Here is a 24,770-nt window from a genome sequence, read left to right on the forward strand (position 1 = left end):
TTCAGGTGCCAGAGGAGAAGCAGATGCACAGAATATCACAGTGCTGGCCATGTGGATGATAGAGCATCCGGGAAATGAAGATGATGAAGAGCCCCAGTCAGAAGGGACTGCAGATTCACGACACCGGACAATAGTCTCTGGAAGCGGTGGAAAATCTGGCGATCATTGTTATTTGCAGTCACCAGGTGATATCCCTTCTGCTGATGCCACTGAAATGGAGGAAGGCTTTAGTGAAAGGTACAATGTCGTTTTCTCCTAATTGCTTGTAATCTGTTGCTGAAACTGAAAATCTCACAAGTTCTTTGTTGCTGACAGAACATTACATTGTACTGCCACTTTTGAATTTTGTTTGCATGAGTAAAAGCAAAGATGCAATTAAACTAGGTGTACATGATGCATTTTTTTTTCCAGTACTGTTTGTGCACAGAACTGGGGAATAATGTCACTGAGCATCCTTCCCTCAAAAAAAGAAAAGAGGAAAGAGGAATGAAAAAAATGAGGGCATGTAGCTTACTTTTTACCTAAAAGACCTAGTACTAAAGCAAAATTTCATTGGCTTTTTTTTTTTTTTATTCAGTGTATTCATGACCAGGTATTTTTCTTTTGTTTTGTCTTTGATCCTAAAAGTAGTGGTTATATTTTTAAGTGAAACCTATTAAGAATCATACCAGCTTCTTTATTAATAGGGAGGATGACAATTACAAGATATATTTTGAAAAAACTTTTTTCAGATTCCTTGAACCTACTGATATACGCATTTTTAGGTTTCCTCGGTTAATTTGTCCCAGGTAAACAGGTTTTACGGAGAACTCACAGATTTCGGTTGGGAGAAATAAACTAAGTAACATAGTAACTTAAATTCATGTTTTGCAAAAGAGGGAATGACTGAGGTAGCAAAACCGGAAATGTTGATTTCATTTCTTTTAAAAAGGAGAAGAAACCTAGTTAGAGCTGTAGTTAATGTTGACAACATAAAATGAGATCTCTGCCAAAATTTCTGCAATGCCGGGGCACTATGGAAGCATTGAATAGGTGTTGACATTGCTGCATCTAATTTGTTTGAGGTAAATCTCGCAGATGTGCTGCAGTGGAACTGAAAATTCTTGAATTCCAAATTACCTTTTTTTCCTTCCATGAAAGAAAGAAAAAAAAAAAAAGCCAATAAATATGATCTTAGTATTTTTCCTTATGTACTGTATGTGGCTGTTTAAAACTTGGTTTGATTTACCTGTAAATTACAAATTCTTGTAGCCCTGATAATATGGATCATGTGGATAATGCAGCTTCTGCAAGTGGACCTCCTTCTAGAAGTCGGTCAGCTGTAACAAGAAGACACAAATTTGATTTAGCTGCCCGAACATTGCTAGCACGTGCTGGTAAGTATATTGAAAGACTTCCAAGGTCTTTGCTTATCCAGTAAATGAAGAGGAGGGGATTAGTACCTAGCGTGAAAGTTATAAAACTCTCCTTCACCTATGTGTATCAGTGTATGTTTAACATAAGTGTTTTATGTGGTGATAAGTAGATTATGTTTAGCAGAAGAGTTAAAAACAAAGCAAAAGGACATTGAAAGTACAGTCATCTTTTATTACATGCAAAATAAAAGTTCTACTTTCCTTTCCTTTTTTTTTTTTTTTAACTTCAGCGGGATTATACCGCTCTGTACAGGCCCACAGGAATCAGAGTCGAAGAGAAGGGATATCCTTGCAGCAAGATCCAGGGGCGCTTTATGACTTCAACTTGGATGAGGAGTTGGAAATTGACCTTGATGATGAAGCGATGGAAGCTATGTTTGGGCAAGACCTGGCTAGTGATAATGATATTCTGGGAATGTGGATCCCAGAGGTATTGGATTGGCCTACCTGGGTGTGTGTGACTGCAGCGGGGGCTGCTTTAACTTACTGCTTTTTGCATGTTCATATTTTTAAATTTAAAGTAACATGCATATGCTTACGGCCTGTTTGAAAATATCTTCCTAAATGCCAGCAATGCTTAAAATCTTGTATTCTGTAGCTTCACTTTTAGATTAAGAATAGTGCTTTCTTGTGTTTCTTGCTCTGCACTTCTACATGTATGTAGGTTTTTTTCTCCCTGCCCTGAAAGATGCAAACAGAACTAGTATAGTTGTTGTTTTAACGATACCACTTAGAAATCGAGTAGGTGTTCCGGATTCCTTAGCTGGGTGGGATAACAAAGAGAGTTATAAATGTTTGTTTTATTTAGGAAAAAATATCTACAAAAAAAAATATCTGATCTCTTGCAACTTATTTTGCACTTAAATCAGTTTTTCTTAATTTAGTCACGTCACATGTTTCATTCTCTGGGAAGGATATAGTGATAGTCCTCACTCAGGTATTGTATAGCCCACTAAAAATACATTTGAGATGGCAAAGAAATACAGTAACAGCAGCTTGTTAATCTTTAGACTATCCGTGTGAAATTAGACAAGCAACCCACAAGACTAAGCTTTTGTCTCCGAATTACGATGTTACCTGACTCTGATGTGGAAGCAAGTTTCAGTATGCATATTGAATTTTTTAGAGAGCTTGTTTCACTGGAACATCACAATGAAATTACTGAGTTAGGACAGAAATGTAATTATATGAACTTTATATTCAGTCAAAACCTTGGAATTTATTGACACAAATGATAAATATTGTTGCTTGGTAAATATAAAGTCCAATTGTCTGAAAAACAGGATTATTTTTTCTTTGTTGGACCTAGTTTAGTCAAGTTCTGAGGAGAATCAGATAACTTAAAGGCAGTGTTGAATGTGAACTAGCAGAGTTATACATGAAGACTTACACTGTCAAGAATTTTGAGTCAGGTCCGAAATGAAATAGGAAAATCTCATCCTCTGAAACTTTACTTTTGAACGTTTTTCCTGTTCTGAGATGGTCTGCTCTTCATTATGTCATAAGTTGTCTATTTCTGCATTGCTTTTGGGCAAGTTAACCATGTAAATATCGCTCTGTGTGTGTAACAGAAATGAGCAGGAACATCCACCTAAGAATATTGGCCTATTTGATATCTAATATGAAGATATTTATTCTGTACAAATAACACGTGAAAATCTTACTATGCAGCATGTTTGTGAATCTGAAGACCGAGAAGAAGTAGTGGTTTGTGAACTGTGTGAATCCAGTGTTGTCAGCTTCAATCAACACATGAAAAGAAACCACCCAGGTTGTGGTCGTAGCGCAAATCGCCAGGGCTATCGTAGCAATGGTTCTTACGTAGATGGATGGTTTGGTGGTGAATGTGGAAGCGGAAATCCTTACTATTTATTGTGCGGCATCTGCAGAGAGAAATATTTAGCCCTGAAGAGTAAATCTAAAACATCATCTTCTGAAAGGTACAGAAGTACAAGATGGTGGAATACTCTGTGTAAAGAAAGGAAACAACTTAAAAATGTTTACTAGCATCAGCATTTTTAAATTCCTAGCAGACTTTGTCTTTATTTATTTTAACTGAGGCTTAAAATCGTTCTCTGTATTCAACAAATGCATATTTAGAAAAAAGGTTGTCTTGATATTTCTGTTTTTTAAATGAGAACAAGGAATTATTTCTTGGGATGTTGCCTATTCGTGTTGACTTTTGAAAACTTCCTTGTTTCAGTTTTGTCTGACAGTTCCAATATTTTTATGGGTCTTTCTCATGTTAGTACTGCAAAATGCACCCCCACCCCCAACAATTTTAGAAGTCGTCTTGTTTTTGTTTGTCTCTATGTTACTAACCATTTCCAGAAATGATATATACATTGACCTAACAGTAAAGTAACTTAGTAATAAACCAAGTTTAAAATTACTGTGCATGTATGTAAATTACTAGGTCTGTGCAGTTACTGTCTTTGTTATTTTTTCATACAGGTACAAAGGCCAGGCTCCCGATTTAATAGGTAAACAAGACAGCGTCTATGAAGGTATGTTTTTTGAAGATGTTAAAAACTTCACATTGCACTGTGGTTTATTTTTCCATAAAGGTACTTCCATTCAAATAAACCTGTCATGAAACTGTACACGAAGGTATACTTTCAAATCTTCTTCAGACTAGATGTAGTATTTTAATACTATTTTTTTTTTAGTTCAAATGGGAAAAAAATCAGTGACGTTTTTTCCCATGTCTTTCATCTAAGTAGCTGAAATGGCAAATACTTAACTTTGGGTGACAAGGTATTGAGGGTAGATATTATATCCAGAAATGCACATACAGAGTCTTATGTTCAAATATATTTCTTGACCTGCCTTTGTAGGAGACATTAATTAGCATGTTAAAGTCTCACAAGTGGGCCATTAGACTTATTCTTACTTTTTCTACCTTTGTACTAGCTGAGAGTGTCCTGAGGATGGCTTTCACTTTAAACACGTTATTTCTAGTGATTGTAGCAAACTTTTCCCAGATGATTCTTTGATTCTGGGCCTTTCTGTAGCTTGCATGGTCACAATTGTATGATTTACCACGTTTGTCTATTTAAGAATAAATGAGTACTCCAGAACTTAGCAGCAAGTCCAACTTCCAGTAGATAAAAGGTGTTCAGTTTCGACTGTATGGGGTATAAGATAAAGCGGGGGGGGATCTGTAAATTTGACTTATGTGTAAATGGTTGGGAAGTGAATGGAATGCATAACTGCTTTTGCCCCCACCCCCTTTTTTTTTCTTCGCGTCCTTTTTTTTTTTTTTTCTGGGGAAGGAAAAGCAAAAGCCTGGGTGCACAATTATGACCTAAGAATTCATGCATACTTTTTTGTTAAATATGAAGACCAGAAATTTCTGTATCTGTCTTTACTGTTGAGTCCTTTGAAATATGCAGCTGTTATCACGATTTAAAGCACAACTGTATGTCTGCGCATTTCCCTACATTCCAGGTTTTGGAGTTGTCTTGTGCTAGATGTGATGACCTCTCATTTGTGTATTTTAAACAAACAGCTACTTTGGTGCTTCAGAGGCTCTTCCATGCAACTTATCTGCAGTAGAAATAAAGATCAAATTTAATGGAGAGGGGCAAGAATGGCATTTTGTTTTTCTGATTTAATATGTTGTGTCTATGTCAACATCAAAAGATGAGTTTTTAAGACTACTATGTTGCAGATTACAATCCACATTTTATACCCTGTATTGTTTTTTTTAATTAACTGAAATTATTTGATATTTTAGCTTTTGTAACCAAGTCTAATTGTATATCTCCAATTCTAGAAGACTGGGATATGTTAGACGTAGACGAAGATGAAAAGCTGACAGGAGAAGAGGAGTTTGAATTACTGGCTGGACCTCTTGGGTTAAACGATCGACGTATTGTACCTGAACCCGTACAGTTCCCCGACAGTGACCCTTTGGGTGCTTCAGTTGCAATGGTGACAGCCACCAACAGTATGGAAGAAACATTGATGCAAATAGGTAAATGCCTCCCCTTTGGTGTGATGTTATAGGGGCAATGCAGAAATATTTTGACAGTCTTTCCTGCTTCCCACCATGAAGAAGTGAAGACAGGGTTCTAAATTGTCCTTTTATTATAGGGGAGTTAGAGAGGAGTGTGAGGCATTTATATTGGCAGAAGGCTTGAAGCTTTGTTTTACTAATAAAACTGTGACCATAGTCCTACAGTGGACGCCTGTAGCGTGTTTTGCAGAACTCAAAGATGGATTCATGGATTTAAGTTGGGACTTACTGATCAGCCTGTTGAAATGGAGGATCAGTATGTAAGTTTGCAGGCCCCTCTAATCGAAAAGGAAAACAGAGGAATTAATATTGAGTATTGTCAAGTTGTGCTCATCTGTTTTTGAAAATAAGGAATAATTAGATTATGCAATATATTTCAGGAGTGTATTTTCCTGTCATTATTGCTGTATTTGTCTATGTATGAAATGTTGAAAAATTAATGAGTAATTTGCAAACAGGCAAATTTGCTTCTGTGCCTATTATTCTATGATAATGTTTTGTTTTTCTTTAAATACTAACACAAATCATTGTTATTTCCAAGGTTGTCATGGCTCTATAGAAAAAAGTTCTTCTGGCAGGATAACCTTAGGAGAACAAGCAGCTGCCCTAGTAAACCCACATGACCGTGTTATGGCTCTAAGAAGAGTGACAGCTGCCGCCCAAGTCCTCCTTGCAAGAACTATGGTTATGAGAGCGCTCTCACTTTTGTCTGTCAGGTTTGTGGCATCCTTGGCAGCGCTTCCGCCTTTCCATTTGGAACCAGTTACTGAGTTATGTCTGACAGGGATGCAATTTTAAGATGTTTATGAAAGTGATTCTCATTTTATGTACTTACATCTTACTATTAAGAGAAAAAGTTCTCTTAATTTTCTTCTTTTGAACCCTATCTTCAAACTTTATGAAAGAAACTCCTATATCTTATATGGAAAGTGGACTCTAGTATTATCAGCCATTCAGAACATAAAGATGCTGTGTCTTTAGTGAGTTTTTGTTCAAGGCAAGTATTAGAACTTTGAGATAAACATTAGAGGAAAGAAGATGAAGCGAGGGAGTTGATGGCATATGAGGATTTAAAAACTGGCTTTGTACAAGAATACTTGTGCAGCTATGAAGACATCGCAGAGCTCTGACATGTAGTGTGTATTGTCATAGCATAACTCCAAGCATGAATTATCCATCTAACTTTGTTTATGAATGACTCCAGATAAACTCAAGGATTTTTGCTAGGGCAAGCCTAGAACGTGTTTTTATCTTCAGCTTAAAAGAAAAGGAGTGGAGGGACTGCAATGTCATTTCTCTTTCTTCCCTTCCCCCTGTGTGGTAACAATGTCCACCTCATCAAACAGGCAGTGTTCACTAATGGTTTGGGAATAGTTTTATCCAAACATAACTTTCTTTTAAAACATTCTAACAAACCCAAGAATGTTTATATTCTTTTTTGACAGTGGTTCCAGTTGTAGCCTGGCAGCTGGTCTTGAATCCTTGGGATTAACAGATATCAGAACTTTGGTTCGTTTAATGTGCCTCGCGGCAGCAGGGAGAGCAGGCCTCTCCACAAGTCCATCCACTGTGTCAAGTTCAACAGAGCGATCTAGAGGAATACACAGCAAAACAAGCAAGCCTATATCTTGTCTTGCCTATCTGAGTACAGCAGTAGGCTGTTTGGCATCAAACACTCCTAGTGCTGCAAAACTGCTGGTACAGTTATGTACACAGGTAGGACTGCTATTTCAGCATAAATTAAACTACTTACACATGAGATGAAGCAATCCATTTTGTACATATTGATAATTTGTGCTTTTATTATCTGACCTGTGATGAGACTGCCCTTAGTTTGAGCACAGATTGTTTATATTTTAAAAGAGATGATCTTGTGGACATGCAGCAGGATTTCATATGTATCAGGAAACTTCTAAACAACCAGAGTACCCGGTTTGTTCGTCTGAGCTTGAAATATTGTGGAGAAATGAGTGTTGCATGGGATAATGGATTTTATCATGTTTTAATGTTTTTATCCCACCACCGGGTGCATAACTTTGTAAAAAGTTCTATATAAGCTCCTTAGTTCTTGTTGGTATTATTGATTACTTGATAGTGGTTTGGTTTTGTTTTTGTTTTTTTGTTGTTTTTTTTAATCCCTGGATCTGGATAGTTGGTTCCGTTATGACTGGGTATTCCCCAGGGCAGAAGACTTAGAGAATCATAGAATAGTTTGGGTTGGAAGGGGCCTTTAAAGGTCATGTAGTCTAACCCCTCTGCAATGAGCAGGGACTTCTTTAGCTAGATCAGGTTGCTCAGAGCCCCGTCCAGCCTGACCTTGAATGTTTTCAGGGATGGGGCATCCACCACCTCTCTGGGCAATCTGGGTCAGTGTTTCACCACCCTCATTGTAAAAAAAATTCTTCCTTCTGTCTAGTCTGAATCTTTCCTCTTTTAGTTTAAAACCATTACCCCTTGTGCTATTGCAACAGGCCGTGCTAAAACGTTTGTCTCCATATTTCCTGTAGCCCCCTTTAGGTACTGGAAGGGGCTCTAAGGTCTCCCCGGAACCTTCTCTTTTTCAGGCTCAACAACCCCAACTCTCTCAGCCTGTCCTCATAGCAGAGGTGCTCCAGCCCTCTGATCATCTTCGTGGCCCTCCTCTGAACCTGCTCCAACAGGCCCATGTCTTTCCTGTGCTGAGGGAAATTCCATATTATACATGATCTTTGCCTGTTAAAATAAAAGTGGATGGGAGCTGAGAACTACTGGGGAAAAAATGGAAAATCTTTAAATCTCTTCATGATTTGTTCAACTAAAAATGTTTTCCAAAATTGTTTTTTTCTGTTTGTTCTGGTTATTTATCGTCTTTAATTATTTATTTTTAGAATTTGATTTCTGCAGCAACTGGTGTAAACTTGACAACAGTTGATGACCCAATTCAGCGAAAATTTTTGCCAAGTTTTTTAAGAGGAATTGCAGAAGAAAACAAACTTGTCACATCTCCGAATTTTGTGGTTACTCAAGCACTTGTAGCGTTGTTGGCAGACAAAGGGGCCAAACTGAGGCCAAATTATGATAAAGCAGAAATTGAAAAGAAAGGTATGATACAGCTTTGGTTTTAAATGTTATTTATCAAATCTTCAATTCCGTATTTGTATTTAAGGAGAGACTTCCTAGAATAATGTGTAGATAAATATACTCTCAAAAATGTACAAGACTTGTTTTAATCAAAACAATCTTATAGTTTAGTACACAAATTTTACTTAGAAATATGATCTTATTACATACTTGCATCTTTTGCCACTGACCAAAAATATCTGAATGTGTGTGTATTCAAAGCCATATAGCTAAAACTTTCAGCCTGGGTTGTACCATCTCGTGAATTTAAGGGGAATACTGCCACCAAAATACTGTTCTCTCTCTGAGGCAGAAAGTTGTGCCGCCTCTGCTGTGAGAAGTCAGGGAGCCAAAAATCAACTGCTGTGCCCCGGCACCAAGCTGTTGCTGTGTTAAGGGGAGGGAAGGATATAGCAGTGACAGCAGCTTATCTCTGTCAGAGGAGGCATTTTCTTGTTCAGAAAGCACTTGCTCTTTGAACAACCATTTTCCATATGGTGGGAATGAAGAGTACTCGTAATTCTATTCTTCAGGTATTTTTGTGAAATTTTAAAGGGGGTTATTTTTCTCTTGGTATCAGAAGAGTGTGTTTTTCTAATAGTTAACGTGATTGTAATGTTTTTATAAGATGCTTGTTAATCCCTTTCCCTTTTTTCTGGAAATTATGGCTAATACTGTGTTCATTTGTGTAATCCTGTTTGGTACTCATCTAGGCATCATCTCATTGTTTTGTTTAAGCAGGTTTAATTGCCCATTTGTATGCCCATCCTTCCTATGATCCTTCTGCTGTAGGCCCTCTGGAGCTGGCTAACGCACTAGCAGCTTGCTGCCTCTCTTCAAGGTTATCTTCACAACATAGGCAGTGGGCTGCTCAGCAGCTGGTGCGAACTCTTGCAGCACATGATCGAGATAATCAAACTGTTCCTCAGACCCTCGCTGATATGGGGGGAGACTTACGAAAATGTTCCTTCATAAAACTAGAGGCTCATCAGAACAGGGTAAGCATGATTTCTCCCAAAATTGCATGCGTTTTAATACTCTTTTGTTGAACACAGAAAAAGTAAAATACTATTATTTTACAAATATACAGACTGAAATGATTTCCCACAAGAAGTAATTTTTTGGTGATAAAGTTATGCTTGAGGGTACCTCTGATGCAGAAAAATGCTTGGGTGCTTTGAAGCTTCAATTAAAGGGGACATGAAAGTGTTCTCACAGTACATGAAGTCAGCAGAGTCACCTAAATCTTTTCTTAGACTTGATCTTAATTTGCGCTACTTTTTCTTTTATAGTAGTTAACGTCTTTGTCCAGTATCCTGTGCAATAGTGGCCTGTGGAGCCATGGGTCTGAAAAAAGCGTAGCATCCTTTAAAGCACACTTAATTACACTACACAATACTGTAAAAGTAGAAAAATATATCTTGTTTCATTGTTACAGTGTATTTCAATAATGTAGCTAATACTCTGTCCCATTGGTTAATGTTTGCTTAATATTAGTGAACAAACATACCTGAGCTTTAGATTTACATTCAGTTTTGCCATGATTACTTTGGTATTTGCAGGTCATGACATGCGTTTGGTGCAATAAAAAGGGACTTTTGGCGACTAGTGGAAATGATGGCACCATAAGAGTGTGGAATGTTACAAAGAAGCAGTATTCATTGCAGCAAACCTGTGTGCTAAACAAGCTGTAAGTCGATTCTTTGTAACAGTCAGATATTTATTTAAGCTGTCATTGTGCAAGATAATGAAAAGCTCCAGCCCTGCAGTATCTCCTGCACAGATGTTCTCTCATTTTTTTTCTCTGGGACCATTGCTGTGTTTATGGCATGCGAAGTAAATTAAATAGCTTAAAACTGAAAACAGAACTTAAATTTCAAGCTGATAAGAGTCAGTATGAAGAGATCGTGTGAAAGCTGTTTAAAGATATTCTTAATTAATTCATATAATGAGAAACGGGCAAAATGAAAACTGTACGGGACTGTCACATGAATAGTATCACATGAACATGTGAATATCCCTTCAGTGGGTTCCAGTGGATGGTTCCAATGTCTAGCGTGATAATTATGATTGTGGTGGTTTGAGTCAAGTGTGAAAAAAGAATTTGTGACTTCTGGGATTCAGGAACTGAACGTAATTCTTCTTTGTGAATGTGCCTGGGAAGTGTTTTGTATCATTTGAATGTGTCCCAAAAAGAAGAAAGAAAAATAAAAGATTAAAATCTAATTCTTTAGTGCAGCTTAGGTAAATTTAACTCAGGAGAACGAAGATACAATAGTGAGCTAGAAGCTTGTTCCGTGATGATTTCTTAGTCATTGTTTTAGTTCTCGTTTGCTTGCTATTGTTTGATGCTGCCTTAAAAGGAGTAAACAGAATGATATAACTTGATTTCAGAAGATAGTCGTGAAAGCAGCATCTTCTTTCAACAGAGGTCTTCTATTATTCATGTGGCAGAAAAGTGTATGTCCTGTACAGTAGCTTCAGAATTCAGTACTTTCATGGGCTTCATTGCTAACAATCTCAATAATGCCTTTAAATACTAATGCAGCACGATTCTATTTGTATTCTTTATTGCAGTGGGTAAATGCCAGTTCATCTTTAAAGGTAGAATTATTTTTTTAGCCCTTAGAGATGAGCAGATGAAAAGGCATTATCCATTCTTTTGATAGAATTATGTCCTCTGTCTGTGAGAATACTTTTTCTCAGTTCAGAGGAACATTATTTAATGCTAATAGATTACTATGCCCTGGTACAGTATTACTACCTGTTATGTTAACTTTTTATGTTAATATTGTTACATGTGTTATGTTATTAAGTTAGTGTTGTTAACAATAGTTACAACATCCAATTACCTGCTGTATTCACACATTAAATGTCTCCTGCTTAAGCAAGAACATACCAAAGGTGTCTTCTGTATCTTCAAAAATACAGGGCTGACACACTATTTGGCCTACAATATGCATCTTGGCAATACTATAGCCTTCATTTTCCTGTTACTAAAATCAGTAAAAATTGTGTGTGTCATGTATGACCTTAAGGGCAATAAAACATACCTGTGGTCCCATTACAGTCACAAAGCAAACTTTAAAATAGAATTTTAGAACCTTGTAACAACATTTTAACAGGAGGAAGAGTTTAAGCTACAATTGAGAGCAAGATGTGCCTTTTAATTGTCCAACTATTCTGTTTCATTTCATGACTTCCCAGAAAGTTTTGCCCTCACCAAAGATGTCAAATTTGTTAAACTTGAGCTATAAATAGGTAAAGTTAAACATAATTAAACTTATTTTTCTAATTGAGACCTAACTTCAAATTTCTTACTGTAGAAATGACTAGTCTCTCATTCTGTAATATGAAGTGGTTTTAATTAGAATATAGAACTGTGAGCAGAAAAATCTATCGTGTAAATCTGCGGCAATGACAGGAGGACCCCAGATTTTAACTTGTGTATTTCATTAATTCTGTGTTTTCCAGTCTGCTTAAAGGAAAAGCCCTTTTTTAATTGCATTATTTTTGTCTATTATAGAGAAGGTGATTCTGAAGAAAGTCTGGGATCACCCAGTGACCTTAGTTTGTCTCTTGTCTGTTGGAGCATCAGTGGCAAGTATCTGGCTGGAGCTACGGAAAAGATGGTGAACATATGGCAAGTCAATGGTACGCTCTCAGCTACCTGTGACACTTTATGATACAATATATTTCTAGGGAAGCTGCTAAGTTATTGAATATTTGTTTAGCCAAGTATTTAATTATGTGTGCTCTCCAGTTTAAATGCCTACCATCTTCCATAATGTCTTGTAAACCTAATTAATTAGAGGAGGGCACTAACCACAAATGGATGTGTGATTTACAATTAGTTAAATAGAAAACTGAACAGCAGATGAGTCCTTGTTGAATCAAAAGTGTTTAGGTGTGAGACTTGATCACTCTTAGCAGTTTTTGTTTGTAAATACCATCTTCCTTTAGTCTGCAAGAATTACCTTTCCACATGCCACAGGGAGAATGTCGAAATTGACTGAAACGGGTAGAGGGAAGGATTGCTAGAGCGATCAGCTAGATGGAATATCTTCTAATGAGAGTAGAATGAGTGAGCTTGGTTTACTTATTTCAACAAAAAGTCTTGGAGAAGGAAGCTTATAAATAAATACATTAGGAAGACAAACTCTAGGAGAAGCCCGGGGAGAAAAAGCAGCTGTCTAAGCAAATGGATAGTGTTGACACAAGAAGAAATGTAAATAAATTGGCCATGAATAACTTCAAGAAAATTTCTAATGTTCAAAAGATTGTGATCTCATATTTTATAAGGAGCAGTAACAACTGGGCAAGATATACTATAAAATGAATTCACTGAATTTGAGACTTCATTGTGATAGAGAGAACTGAACCTGATCCAGGAAAGGCCCTTTCCAATTCCTTGGTTCAGTTTGCGAGCATCTTCTTTCTCTTACATTTTTACTGTCATTTGTGCTGCAATTGACTAATCCGGCAGAATACCTTTAGAACTCCTGTGAGAGAGGCTATTAATCACTCTGTTATTTGTAATCTCTGAAACTTCATTCTGTTGTTTTGCACTTACGAAAATCACCAGTTACACTGCCCATGTTGATGGACAGTCCACAGGAGGACTATAGATTTACTGAGTACTGAAGAATTTAGCTCCCTTAAGAAAACTACGTAACTTGACTGAAAATTGAGATTTGTTAGCTAGATTATGTGTCAGTGTCGATTAGTGGACCACTACTTCATAGCCTTGTAATTTACATGAATTTGTAGTATGCCTTAGCTCTAAATGGGATCTCTTGCTATTTTCCCAAGGAAAGTATTTTTGCTGTTTTCTTTTCTTTATGAAGATGAAGTAGTTTTAAAAGATTTTTTTTTTTTTTTTTTTGGGCTCCTAGGAGGAAAAGGATTATTAGATCTTCAGCCTCACTGGGTATCTGCTCTAGCTTGGCCAGAAGAAGGGCCAGCTGCAACATGGACAGGAGATGCTCCAGAATTATTATTAATTGGTCGTATGGATGGATCTCTTGGTCTTATTGAAGTTGTAGATATTTCAACCATGCACCGGCTAGAACTGGAACACTGCTACAGAAAGGATGGTAGGTCACTGTGTCAGTATTTAAGTAGAAATTAAAACTATTAATTCTTCCCCCACTCCTCCCCTTTTTTTTAATTGAGAAAGTATATAATCTCAATTTTTTATTATTGTTCATGGGATATGATTTCTGGTACCTTACCTGCAAGCATCATTCCCTTGCGTTCACAATACAAGAAAAGTCTGTGGGATCTCCATCTGCACCCTGATTCCTCTATAGCAGAGGCAAACAGTTTGTAGCAACCTAGTCAAATCCTGGTGTTCCTTGCCATTGTATACAGTCAATACAGATTCCCCACAGTGTCTGTTCTGCCTAAAGATAGCATGTAGTCAGTGTCATTTGAATTACTGAATTACTACCGTTTTTCCTTTATAGTTCCAGTCCCAGGGAACATCAAGTAGCACATCTTTGGTAGCATTGTGTGGTTTTGCTTATTGCTTCTTCATGAAATGTGCAGATTTTGGGGGGAGATACAAGTAGGTAGTATCTGTGTGCTAAGAAAGGCTCAAATTGTTTTCTGTGCTTTTCTTAGAAGCATCCCTATCTCAGATACATGTATAGATTCAGTCTACTATTTTTCTTTTCCCTAGCGTAGGTCTTTTCACCAGGTTGGGAATATAAATTAAATTATTTTAATAAAAAGAAGAAGAATGAAAAAACTATTACAAAATAATATTTACCTTACCAATTCAAGGAAATTTTCAGACCAAAAGTATGTTAAGTAACCTTAGGGGGGATGGACTTCTTATTTTGGACAATTGCACTGAAAACCTCTTTGGCAGGAGTGAAGTTCAATTTAGTTTAATTGATTTTTGTGTTGTCTGTTGACGTAGTGTCTGTCACATGTCTCGCCTGGTTCAGTGAAGACAGACCATTTGCAGTTGGCTATTCAGATGGAAAATTGCTAATAGGAACAAAGGAACCACTTGAAAAAGGAGGAATCGTTTTAGTTGATGCACATAAGGTACAGTTAGTCTTTTTAAAATTCCTGTGTAATTTTTGTGGGTAAAGATCTGTTTAAGCCATTTTCTCTGCTTGAAAGCTATTTATAAAGTCGATACATACCTATTTCTAATACACATATTATACACAATATATTTTAAAGGAACAGTCTACCAAATTTTTTAAAAAAGGAAAAACGCGTTTTATAGCCTTTTTTGCTATTAGAGATTGTGAAGTGTATGTACATACAGCGACAGAAGTGTTTTAAGGACACAGCTGTGCATGTCTGGGTTTAAAAGACTAGTTCGTTTAATTTGTAAAAGTGCTCATATGAAATTTTAGGTATGTCACATGTGTTGGTAAAGCTTAAGTTCCTGTGCAGAGCAAAAGATGTGTTTCCAGTTGTGCAGCCGCAAAGGCTTAGAACCTTTGCTTGGCTAGTATGTAATAATAAGTCTATAATACTCCATAAATGATTTGTTAAGCGAAGAGGAGAATTCCACAGGTTTAGGTGTAGTAAAAGCATCTTGAGCGCTTCTGTGAACTGGTCTTGGTATTTGAAGCATGGTAGTCACAGAAGTGAGCATGCTGTGACAATGAAACTGTATTTGCCTTTTCCACTATGGGCTGTTCTCCTTTCCTACCTCAGTTAGACTCCAAACTACATCTGGCCCGTTGCCTAATATGTTTATGAACCATGTACCATTAAGGCAATTCATATTACAGTTTCATAATATAAAAAAAGAAGGAAAAATTGCCTAATACTTTGGGGAAAAAAAAAATCAAGGTGTGCAATGAAAAGAGAACTTTTTTTTTTCCTATGCTTTCCCTTTAGTTTCTCTCAGGAACCTAGGATTTCATTTTAATTTGATAGCTCTGAAAAGTATTGTTATGATTTCATAATTGGAGCTCACTATCTCTGTAATGATTTATTTGAGAATAAAGTTCTCTGTTATTAATAATTAGACATTACATTAGCTTTGAGAGTTAAATGTTCTCTGTTCTGTGTTACTTCATACTGACTTTTAATTTTTTTTGATCCAATAGGATATGATTGTTAGTATGAAGTGGGATCCAACTGGTAAGATTCTCCTGACGTGTGCCAAAGAAGAAACAGTGAAACTCTGGGGGTGTATGGGAGGATGTTGGAGACGTTTGCATTCGCTGTCCCATCCAGCTTTTGTGAATGGCATTGCCTGGTGTGCTCTTCCAGGGAAAGGACCCAAGTTGCAGCTTTTACTTGCTACGTATGTAATTGTTTTTATTGTTTCTACAGCTCTCTTACAAATCTTTTCTACCAGTCTTCAGTGTCCACAGCAAAGAAAAGTTTTGTCTTTTTTTGAAAATAATGTTAATTCAGTAAGCCAGTTGCCATGAGATCCATGAGGCTTCAGAATTCAAGTGGAAGGAGTGGCTCTGGTCATGTTACCAACTGCTTTCTCCGTGCCATGAGGCCTGTGTGGTGGTCCTGCTTGAAATTTTTTTGCTTCATCCAAATATTTTTTTCTGAGAGTATGTTGTCAGTAAAAATTGAAAAGCTAGGAGGGTGAGGGGCTGGGGGAAGGGATAGGAAAAAGCACATTTCTCCGTTGGGAACATGCCTTTCCACTTTAGATTAATTGATACAATATAGTTGTATAGGAAGGTGGTGAAGACTACTGATATTTTAAGTTAATACCAGACTACTGATATTTTCTTAGTTAATATCTCTACTTTGTTTTTCTGATTTATCCTGACTTTCTTTAGAGGATGCCACAATGGTTTGGTGTGTGTCTGGACTGTTCCTCAGGACATAGTAATCGCATTGCAGTCCAGTTCAACTTGCTCGGAAGGATGGTGGGACCAAGAAACAAGTGCCAAGGTAAAAGGAGTAGACGTGGTGTTTAAGAAAATTCTCTTTCCTTGTTCTGAAACTGGGAGAGGAAAAGAATGTGAGCGACTTACTCAAATCTCAACATTTCCTGAGAGAAGACGTTTGCTAAAAATTTCATATTGCTTTTGTATACGTGTAGGCATTTTCAGAACAGGAAATGAAAAATCACAGGTTTAAATGAATGTTTGTTGGCTAAAGATTATATTTTGATTTGTTTTCATTTTTAAAAAAAATTGCTAAATTTATACTAAAATTTAATAAGAGTTTCATTTTTTTCTAGATGAAATTAAGTAAAAATTATTTTCACCTATGTAAATTGTAATGTGCTCTTTAATGTTGATGGCATTTTGTAAGGGGAGAAAAAGATGATAATGTGGCAAAAGTATTTATAAATACTATCATAGTACTGGTCTTTTTTATTATCTTATGGAAACTACCCCATCTCTATGGATGTTCAGTACTTATTGCAGAATACAGACGCTGTTGCACTATTCAGTTCTCTGTAAATAGTTCAGTGTTCCATAACTATGAAATAATTTTCAGGATGGATTCAGAAAAGCAGTAGAAGTCAAGTGTGTATTTCAACTGAGAGGACATATTACTCCTGTTCGGACTGTTGCATTCAGTCCTGATGGACTGGCATTAGTATCTGGTGGACTTGGTGGTCTCATGAATATTTGGTCTTTACGGGTAAGATCATCTTTGACATGTCATGATTCTTTTTTTTAGTATGAGTATGTAAAATGGTGAAGGCTTCAGACTAGCTTGCTTTTTCTCTTTTTTTTTTTCCCCTAGCTTGTTAAAATCATTAGAGAAAGCATAGTATAAAATTATAAATAATAAAATGTAAGTTGAAATTGTGCTTAACATTGAAGTATTTTATATTTTATGGTTCTATTAGTGATTCATTCTGTAGGCCTGGTCATGTGAGTTAGCCTTTGCAGAACCAGCCACTCTGTACTTGGGAACAATAGTCTGTTACTTTGAGAACTTCTCCAAGAGTCAGATAATGTTAATTATTAAACACTTCTAAATCCTTAGTTATGTTATCTCCTTAATATGATAAAAATGCGAGGTATTTTTTTGCTTTTGGTATAAACGTTTAAATTTTTAAATAGTTATTAAACAGCTTGGGAGAATATCGTCCCTCAGGAGTGTGATTGTATACATTTAAACAGAAAAGTAGGTGTGCATACACACTGACTTAAAACGCTTCTTTCCTTAGGATGGCTCAGTACTACAGAGCGTTGTGATAGGTTCTGGAGCGATTCAGACTGCAGTATGGATACCTGAAGTGGGAGTAGCTGCTTGCTCTAACAGATCAAAGGTGATGCTATGTGTTAAACTAATGTTCTTTCAATTTTTTTACTAAAAGAAATGCTATTTATCTGTCTTTATTTTTCCTTCCTCCCCAATCCCCCCCCCCCCCCCCCCCCCTTTTCGTTTTAGAAATATGCAGAGAGAAATATCTATCTAATTCTGTTATATTTTCAAGGCAGATAGTTTTGGCTTTCAACTAGGCTTTCAAAAGGCTGGGGTTTATTATAGTATCCCATGTTAATTTAGGGGGGGCAGGGTGTAATCCTTCTGAGCCGGTGGTTATAAAGGGTGCTGCACACCGGTTACATCAGCTTAGCTGCTTAATGGCAGCAGCTCTAAATAGACAGTTAAAATAGGCAGAAGACAGATTTTTTTATTTTTTTTCCGTTATGCAGCATGACGAAATATTTCATTTCCCCCAGCAAATAAGATATTTCAGCGAGCTAACTTAATCTAAAGCAGCCTCAACTTCAGAAATTTTTAAGGAGCAGCAAAATTTACTTCAATGTTTGCTGTGTCAGGAGCTGCTGGCATCTGAATAGAAGTCTCATAGCAGTTGATTATTGCAAAAGATGGTATTTTGGGGGAATGAAGATACATGTGGCACAAGTTATGACTCCCGTTAGTAGAGTCATGCTCTATGTGGGTTTAAGTATTTTGGAATTCTTTGAAAGCTTTTTCTGAATACAGACCAAATATCACAAGGCAAATTCTAAACTATGGTTACACCTAAACTAAATCCTCAACTAAAGTTACAGCATTCACTGAAATGACTTCTGCTTATTACCACGTTTGCATTCTTCTTTGGGGTGATAATCGTAGGGTTGCTGTGGGAATGTGAGGAAGCGGCAAATGGAGGTGACTACTCTGTAGCATTTGTCAGCCGATTATTCACCAACAGAGAGAAAAATATTCAAGCTTGTGTGTTTTTTGGCCCCTGTGGAAACCAAGATGATTGATAATTAATCAATGGAGCTGAATAATCCCGCTTTATGAATTTTTAATTTCTATTGTGTGTTGTGACTGTTGTTAAACAGGATGTGTTGGTAGTGAACTGTACTTCAGAGTGGATATCTTCCAATCACGTCCTTGCAACGTGTAGGACTGCACTGAAACAGCAAGGAGTTCTAGGATTAAATATGGCTCCTTGTATGCGAGCTTTCTTGGAACGTTTGCCAGTAATGCTTCAGGAACAGTACGCTTACGAAAAGGTAAGAAGAGCTAATGCGAACATTTAAAATTCCTGTCTGATATGAGTCCGCTGTTTGAGTCTCAGCTGGTTTCAGTCTTTCCCCCCAGAGAACCCAGAAGACTTTCCTGCATCCTATTTGCAAATGTCTTTCAGTATTCCTCAAGCTAGTAGTCTTCTAATTTGAGAATATTGAAAATATTAGAAAAAAATTAATTAAGCATGGAGGAAAATATTTTTCTACAGGACTAGATTTTAAGGACTCCTATTTCTAAGTTGATTAATACCTATTTCTAACTGCACGTGTTCAATTTCTCTCTCCCACTCCCCTCACTTTTAGCCCCACGTTGTTTGCGGAGACCAGCTTGTTCATAGTCCTTATATGCAGTGTTTGGCGTCCCTCGCTGTGGGCCTTCACCTAGATCAGCTCTTGTGCAATCCCCCGGTACCACCTCATCACCAGCACTGCCTCCCTGATCCCACGGCCTGGAATCCTACAGAATGGGCCTGGCTAGAGTGTTTCTCTACTACCATAAAAGCTGCTGAAGCCCTGGCCAAGGGAGCGCAGTTCCCAGAATCCTTTACTGTTCCGGACCTGGAGCCTGTTCCAGAGGATGAGCTTACTCTCCTGATGGTAAAATGTGCTATACTGTCTCAGCAGCAAAGCGTGTTGTTATTGAGCGTATGGTATGATGCAGTTACCATGTCTAAACTGTAAAGATTTTTATTCCTTAACATAAGCACCAGCAATAAGAGTAAGTTTATTTTTTAATTAACTGGCTAGAATATACTGTAAAGATTGCTCTCTGTGTGTGTAATGAGCACAACTCAGCTGCATATTAAAAACCAAAACAGAGCGACCCAAAACTGAGACAGTAATTTTCGTATGTGATAGAAGCAAGAAATGTAGAGCTTTGCAATGCTGGTTTTAGAGTAACATTTTGGCACGTTTCCACAACAAATTATTTTGCTGGTGTCAGTTGTCTTCATTACTTATCATACGTAAACCAAAATAGAGATTTTGGATTAAGAACTTGTTATCAGCAAGCTTGTAACATTTTAAGCCAGTGTTTGCGATTCAAACTTCAAAAAAACTCTAAGCATCACTACATAGGAAAAGATTACTTCTTCATGAATTTTGTTCGGTTTTCTTTTTATATTTGCATTGCAAGTCATGGATAACAGTGTCATTGCTAGATGGGCGTAGTAAGGAAATAAACTTGACCTATAGATGAAAATAAAGTATTTGAGTCTGCACACATTCACTCTTATTGCTGTACCATTTAGAATAATTTGAGTGTCAATAATGTTCTTAGTTCAGAAGGAAAATACGTATTATGTAACAAAAAAATAACGTGCTGCTCTTGAACTGAACTGTGGCTTTTGTTGTGTAGGATAACAGTAAATGGATCAATGGTATGGATGAACAGATAATGTCTTGGGCAACGTCAAGGCCAGAGGTTAGTAGAATTAATGGTTTGAGGGTTTTTTATTTATTGTTTTTATTCTTTTTACAAGTCGTAAGCTATTGAAAACATGCTTGTTCTAAAGCATTTTTTCATGCTGTTCCATAGGATTGGCACTTGGGAGGCAAATGTGACGTTTACCTGTGGGGAGCAGGAAGACATGGACAGTTAGCAGAAGCTGGTAGAAATGTCATGATACCAGTAGCGGCACCTTCATTCTCTCAGGCTCAGCAGGTGAGTCATGATTTACCATGTATTGTTTACACAGTTTGTCAAAATCTCTCTCTAAATGTCTAAATGTCAATTTGTTGTTTGAATTTGCTATAAAGTATCCCCAAAACATGTGTTTTCACTAAAGAGGAAGTCTTTAATTATTTGACATATTCAAACCAAGAAGCCACTGAAATCTGACAAAGCAAATTTTTTTTATTTGAGCATGATTCGAAAATACCTGCACAGCTTAACATAATACGTGTGCCAATTTTGTTTTCTGAAATAACATTGACATTCAGGATGGAAACATGAAAACTACATGTCAGTTAGGAGTATGTTGTGATTTCTCTCACTGGAAGAAGGTTTGCCAAAACTAGTAACAAGTTTAAATGAAGTAATTTTTATTATGATTTGATTGGGTTACAAAAGTCCATTAAACATGGGGTGAGTGAAGTCTTATGTTAATAGGGTGTCACAAAGGTGTTTGCAGTGTGACAAGAGCCTGCTGTCTTGATATAATTACAAAGAAAAAAGTTAAAGACTGTACATTGTAATGCAGATATTTCAAGGTTGCTGCATTTAACACAAAAATAATGGAAACTCCTTTGTGTCTTTCTAAACTAGGTTGTTTGTGGTCAGAATTGTACTTTTGTCATTCAAGCTAATGGCACGGTTTTGGCTTGTGGAGAAGGGAGCTATGGGCGACTGGGACAAGGAAATTCTGATGATCTTCATGTGTTAACAGTCATTTCAGCACTGCAAGGTAAAATTGTTGGGTTTGAAATGAGTTGATTGATAAAGTACAAATAAGCATTAGATAATGTAATATATATAGTTAATATAATTATTTGTGTATAATTATTTGATGCTATTTTTGCAGATTTACACAATAAAAGAACATTGTCTTTAATTAAAAAATTGAGCAAATAAGCTAAATGTTCATTTTTCCTTAAGATTTAAGTAGTAATTTGTTAAAATCCGTTAATTTGAAGAAGGCTTCAGGGAAAAGTGTTTGCCCAAGAGACGAACATTTCATTTGAAAACTAATGGCAGGCAGAAGCATAGGTTGTACATGAGAAGATGAAGGTTTTGTTCAAAATAAAAATAAATAAATTGCTATAACAAGAAAATTGCTATTGTGATTGGTTCCTTTCCCCAGACTTAATTGGCTACCACTAGGGGCTCTTGGATAAATATATGTTACAGGGTTTATTATCTTTTATTCTAAACTTTGTTTTCTCAATTTTCTTTACCAGGCTTTGTTGTAACACAGCTGGTGACCTCTTGTGGATCTGATGGACACTCCATGGCCTTAACAGAAAGTGGGGAAGTCTTTAGCTGGGGAGATGGAGATTATGGCAAACTAGGACATGGGAACAGTGACAGACAGCGCAGGCCTAGACAAATAGAGGCTCTGCAAGGAGAAGAAGTGGTGCAGGTTCCAAAATATTTTTTGTCTCCTACAAACTACAGGCGTGGTAACCTAGTGCTAGGAAGGTTCCAGAACCATTGTCAGTCTGGAGAGTTTGAATTTATATATTGAATGAAAACAGACAACTTCTTACTTCTCTGAGCATTGTGAACCAAGTTGATAGTTTCCAGTTGAAGGATGTTAATATCACAGAGCTCATTGTTGATGTGTGATGTTAATTGACAGTTGTTACTGGAGAAGATGACAAAAAATTAGAAAGAGCACGGAAGAGAGGGATGATTGAAACATTATGAACATACAGGCTTGATTTAGAAGTTTCCTTTGGTCCTCATTGGGCGACTCTGACCTACAAAACTGGTCACCAAGACTTCCTCCAAAGTGCCAAGTGTGCATTATAACAATGCACAAAAACATACTTGGTTTTGACTGGAGGTTTCTTTATAAAAATATAAAATATTCATACAACAAAAACAATCTGTTGTGCAGAAAACAGTAGTTGGTAAAAATAAATAAATAAAAAAAACATGTGAAAGCCTTTCTTCATGCAAAAACCTGCCTGCCCTCCTCCTCAATGAAGAAGAATAAGAGAGATGTTGCTGGAGAAATCATTAATACTAAAATATCTGTATTTTAGCTCTTTATAAAGTGAATATAGTTTAGAGGAGGAAAAGGTATTACATATTTACATGGTAATAGCTAATATAATTTTCTGCCAAAATTTAAAATGTATGTAAAAATTACATTTATTTTGCTTCCAGATGTCATGCGGCTTCAAACACTCAGCTGTGGTGACAGCAGATGGCAAACTTTTTACATTTGGAAACGGTGATTATGGTCGGTTAGGACTTGGAAATACTTCCAATAAGAAACTTCCAGAGAGAGTGACGGCGCTGGAAGGTTACCAGATTGGACAGGCATGGTTTATCTACAACTAGCGATGCATCTTTGTTTAAAGCTGATGTTTTCAACATATTTAAGTTTGGGGGGTTTTAACCTTGGCTTTTATTTTTATTATGATGGCAGAATTTGACTATGCATAATTCTTTAAATAATTACTTTCCTGACTCTTTTGATCTTCTTTCTGCAAAACTGCCCATGTTTTTTAACATTTCAAGATTTAGGTGTTTTTAAGCATGACTTCATGGGCTATTTTGTATTCTTAAACAATGAGCATATGTAGCATAATACTGTCCTTTGGTTCTAGGAGCTGAGAGGAAGTAAATAGCTAAAAAATACTACTGTGGTCCTAAATATCTTTAAAACACCATGATAAGGAATGGAGGTTTTAATGGTTTTAAAAGGATACTTATTTTTCAAAACGTGATTTTTCTTTTCTTGAAGGTAGTTGGGGTGTTTGAGTTATAGTAAGTTAGCAAAAAATGTGGCAATAACTTATTTCTCTCACCCAGGTGGCCTGTGGCCTCAATCATACTGTAGCTGTGTCAACAGATGGCTCAATGGTTTGGGCTTTTGGAGATGGAGATTATGGTAAACTTGGTTTGGGAAATTCCACTGCAAAATCCTCACCACAGGTTAGAAGTTATTGTTTGCTTAAATTTTCAGTGCTGTTAAACATGTTACACAGTGTTCAGAGAGAGTGTAATTTGCAGAAGTTAAATTATTAATTCCACCCGCTATACTGTTTTAATACAATCTAGTATAAATAATTCTGATATGTTATGCTAAGCCTGATAACTTTAAAGGATTTCATGTCAATAATAGTGACCTTATCTCAGTGGCAATACAAATGGTAAAAATCTTAGGATTAGCTTAAAGACGAGAGCTTTCTTATTTTGGAATTTGGAGGAAGGTTGTTTACACACTCATCTACTTCCTCCCGTGCCACTCCCCGCTCACTCCTAGTAAATAAAAGGCATTTTGAATCATTGTACCTAGAATGGAGGTGTTAATTCCATTAAAGAAAAAGAGAAAACTGTGTATCAGTTTTCTGTATTAATTTACAAGCATTAATTAGAGTGATACTACAATGTGTGCATTGCACAGTGGGAATTACGTTTTTTTTTTTTTTTTTGATGCAGGAGTTACAGATAAAATTCATGTTTGCTTTCTGTTTATATCCTCATAATACCATAGCTGTTTTTCCTTTTACTTACCCCTTAGAAAGTGGATATTCTTTGTGGAATTGGAATTAAAAAAGTTGCCTGTGGAACCCAGTTCTCTGTTGCACTAACAAAAGATGGTCATGTGTATACTTTTGGACAAGGTAGGCATTTGGACCTTTCCATTTATAGGTTTGTGTGTTTTGCAAGTGACAAGGAAGAATATTAAGACTGACCTAAACATACTGACTGAATATATGAGACTGACCTAATGCTACTTTTTAGAATTTTGCTGACCTAATCTGAATTTTGGAACTTCAACAATGCTATTTTAACACAGGCCTAAAATCCAGATTTGTAGCTCTATCTGGGTTGATCTCAGGATAGCCTTTCAATTTACTAATTTACTTTTTGAAGAACGTCTTCCTAAAACTTCGTTGTTTTTCACATGTCCAAAACCATTGAGTTACTTAAAAATTTACTTGGTCTGATAAAGCATATGCCTTACACAAGTTGTTTAAAAATCTGGACAGGAGAATTTCCAAGTGCACTGAATTAAACACGTTCTCAAGTCTGTTAATTCGTATGTATTATAAAACCATACATTTGGATCTAGAAGTCTTGTTTTAATAGAAGTTGGTCTTGTT

General features: G+C 36.6%; 1 protein-coding gene across 1 annotated transcript in view; it reads left to right on the forward strand.

The window, feature by feature from the left end:
* HERC1 (HECT and RLD domain containing E3 ubiquitin protein ligase family member 1) overlaps nt 1–24,770 on the forward strand; it is a 106,386-nt gene that overhangs the window by 73,069 nt on the left and 8,547 nt on the right. The window contains exons 42-68 of the mRNA XM_082488645.1: nt 6–237; nt 1,252–1,376; nt 1,646–1,866; nt 3,087–3,355; nt 3,870–3,922; nt 5,194–5,394; nt 5,978–6,152; nt 6,882–7,152; nt 8,304–8,517; nt 9,277–9,533; nt 10,098–10,225; nt 12,062–12,189; nt 13,431–13,631; nt 14,462–14,592; nt 15,618–15,817; nt 16,317–16,431; nt 16,987–17,133; nt 17,669–17,770; nt 18,801–18,974; nt 19,293–19,586; nt 20,347–20,412; nt 20,527–20,652; nt 21,256–21,394; nt 21,888–22,069; nt 22,822–22,977; nt 23,473–23,595; nt 24,185–24,287. Of these exons, the coding sequence (XP_082344771.1) occupies nt 6–237; nt 1,252–1,376; nt 1,646–1,866; nt 3,087–3,355; nt 3,870–3,922; nt 5,194–5,394; nt 5,978–6,152; nt 6,882–7,152; nt 8,304–8,517; nt 9,277–9,533; nt 10,098–10,225; nt 12,062–12,189; nt 13,431–13,631; nt 14,462–14,592; nt 15,618–15,817; nt 16,317–16,431; nt 16,987–17,133; nt 17,669–17,770; nt 18,801–18,974; nt 19,293–19,586; nt 20,347–20,412; nt 20,527–20,652; nt 21,256–21,394; nt 21,888–22,069; nt 22,822–22,977; nt 23,473–23,595; nt 24,185–24,287 (4,533 nt within the window). The remainder of the gene's footprint in view (nt 1–5; nt 238–1,251; nt 1,377–1,645; nt 1,867–3,086; nt 3,356–3,869; nt 3,923–5,193; nt 5,395–5,977; nt 6,153–6,881; nt 7,153–8,303; nt 8,518–9,276; nt 9,534–10,097; nt 10,226–12,061; nt 12,190–13,430; nt 13,632–14,461; nt 14,593–15,617; nt 15,818–16,316; nt 16,432–16,986; nt 17,134–17,668; nt 17,771–18,800; nt 18,975–19,292; nt 19,587–20,346; nt 20,413–20,526; nt 20,653–21,255; nt 21,395–21,887; nt 22,070–22,821; nt 22,978–23,472; nt 23,596–24,184; nt 24,288–24,770) is intronic.

This window comes from Vanellus vanellus (genome assembly GCF_965231255.1).
Source record: "Vanellus vanellus genome assembly, chromosome: 11".
In the NCBI taxonomy this organism is placed as follows: Eukaryota; Metazoa; Chordata; class Aves; order Charadriiformes; family Charadriidae; genus Vanellus; species Vanellus vanellus.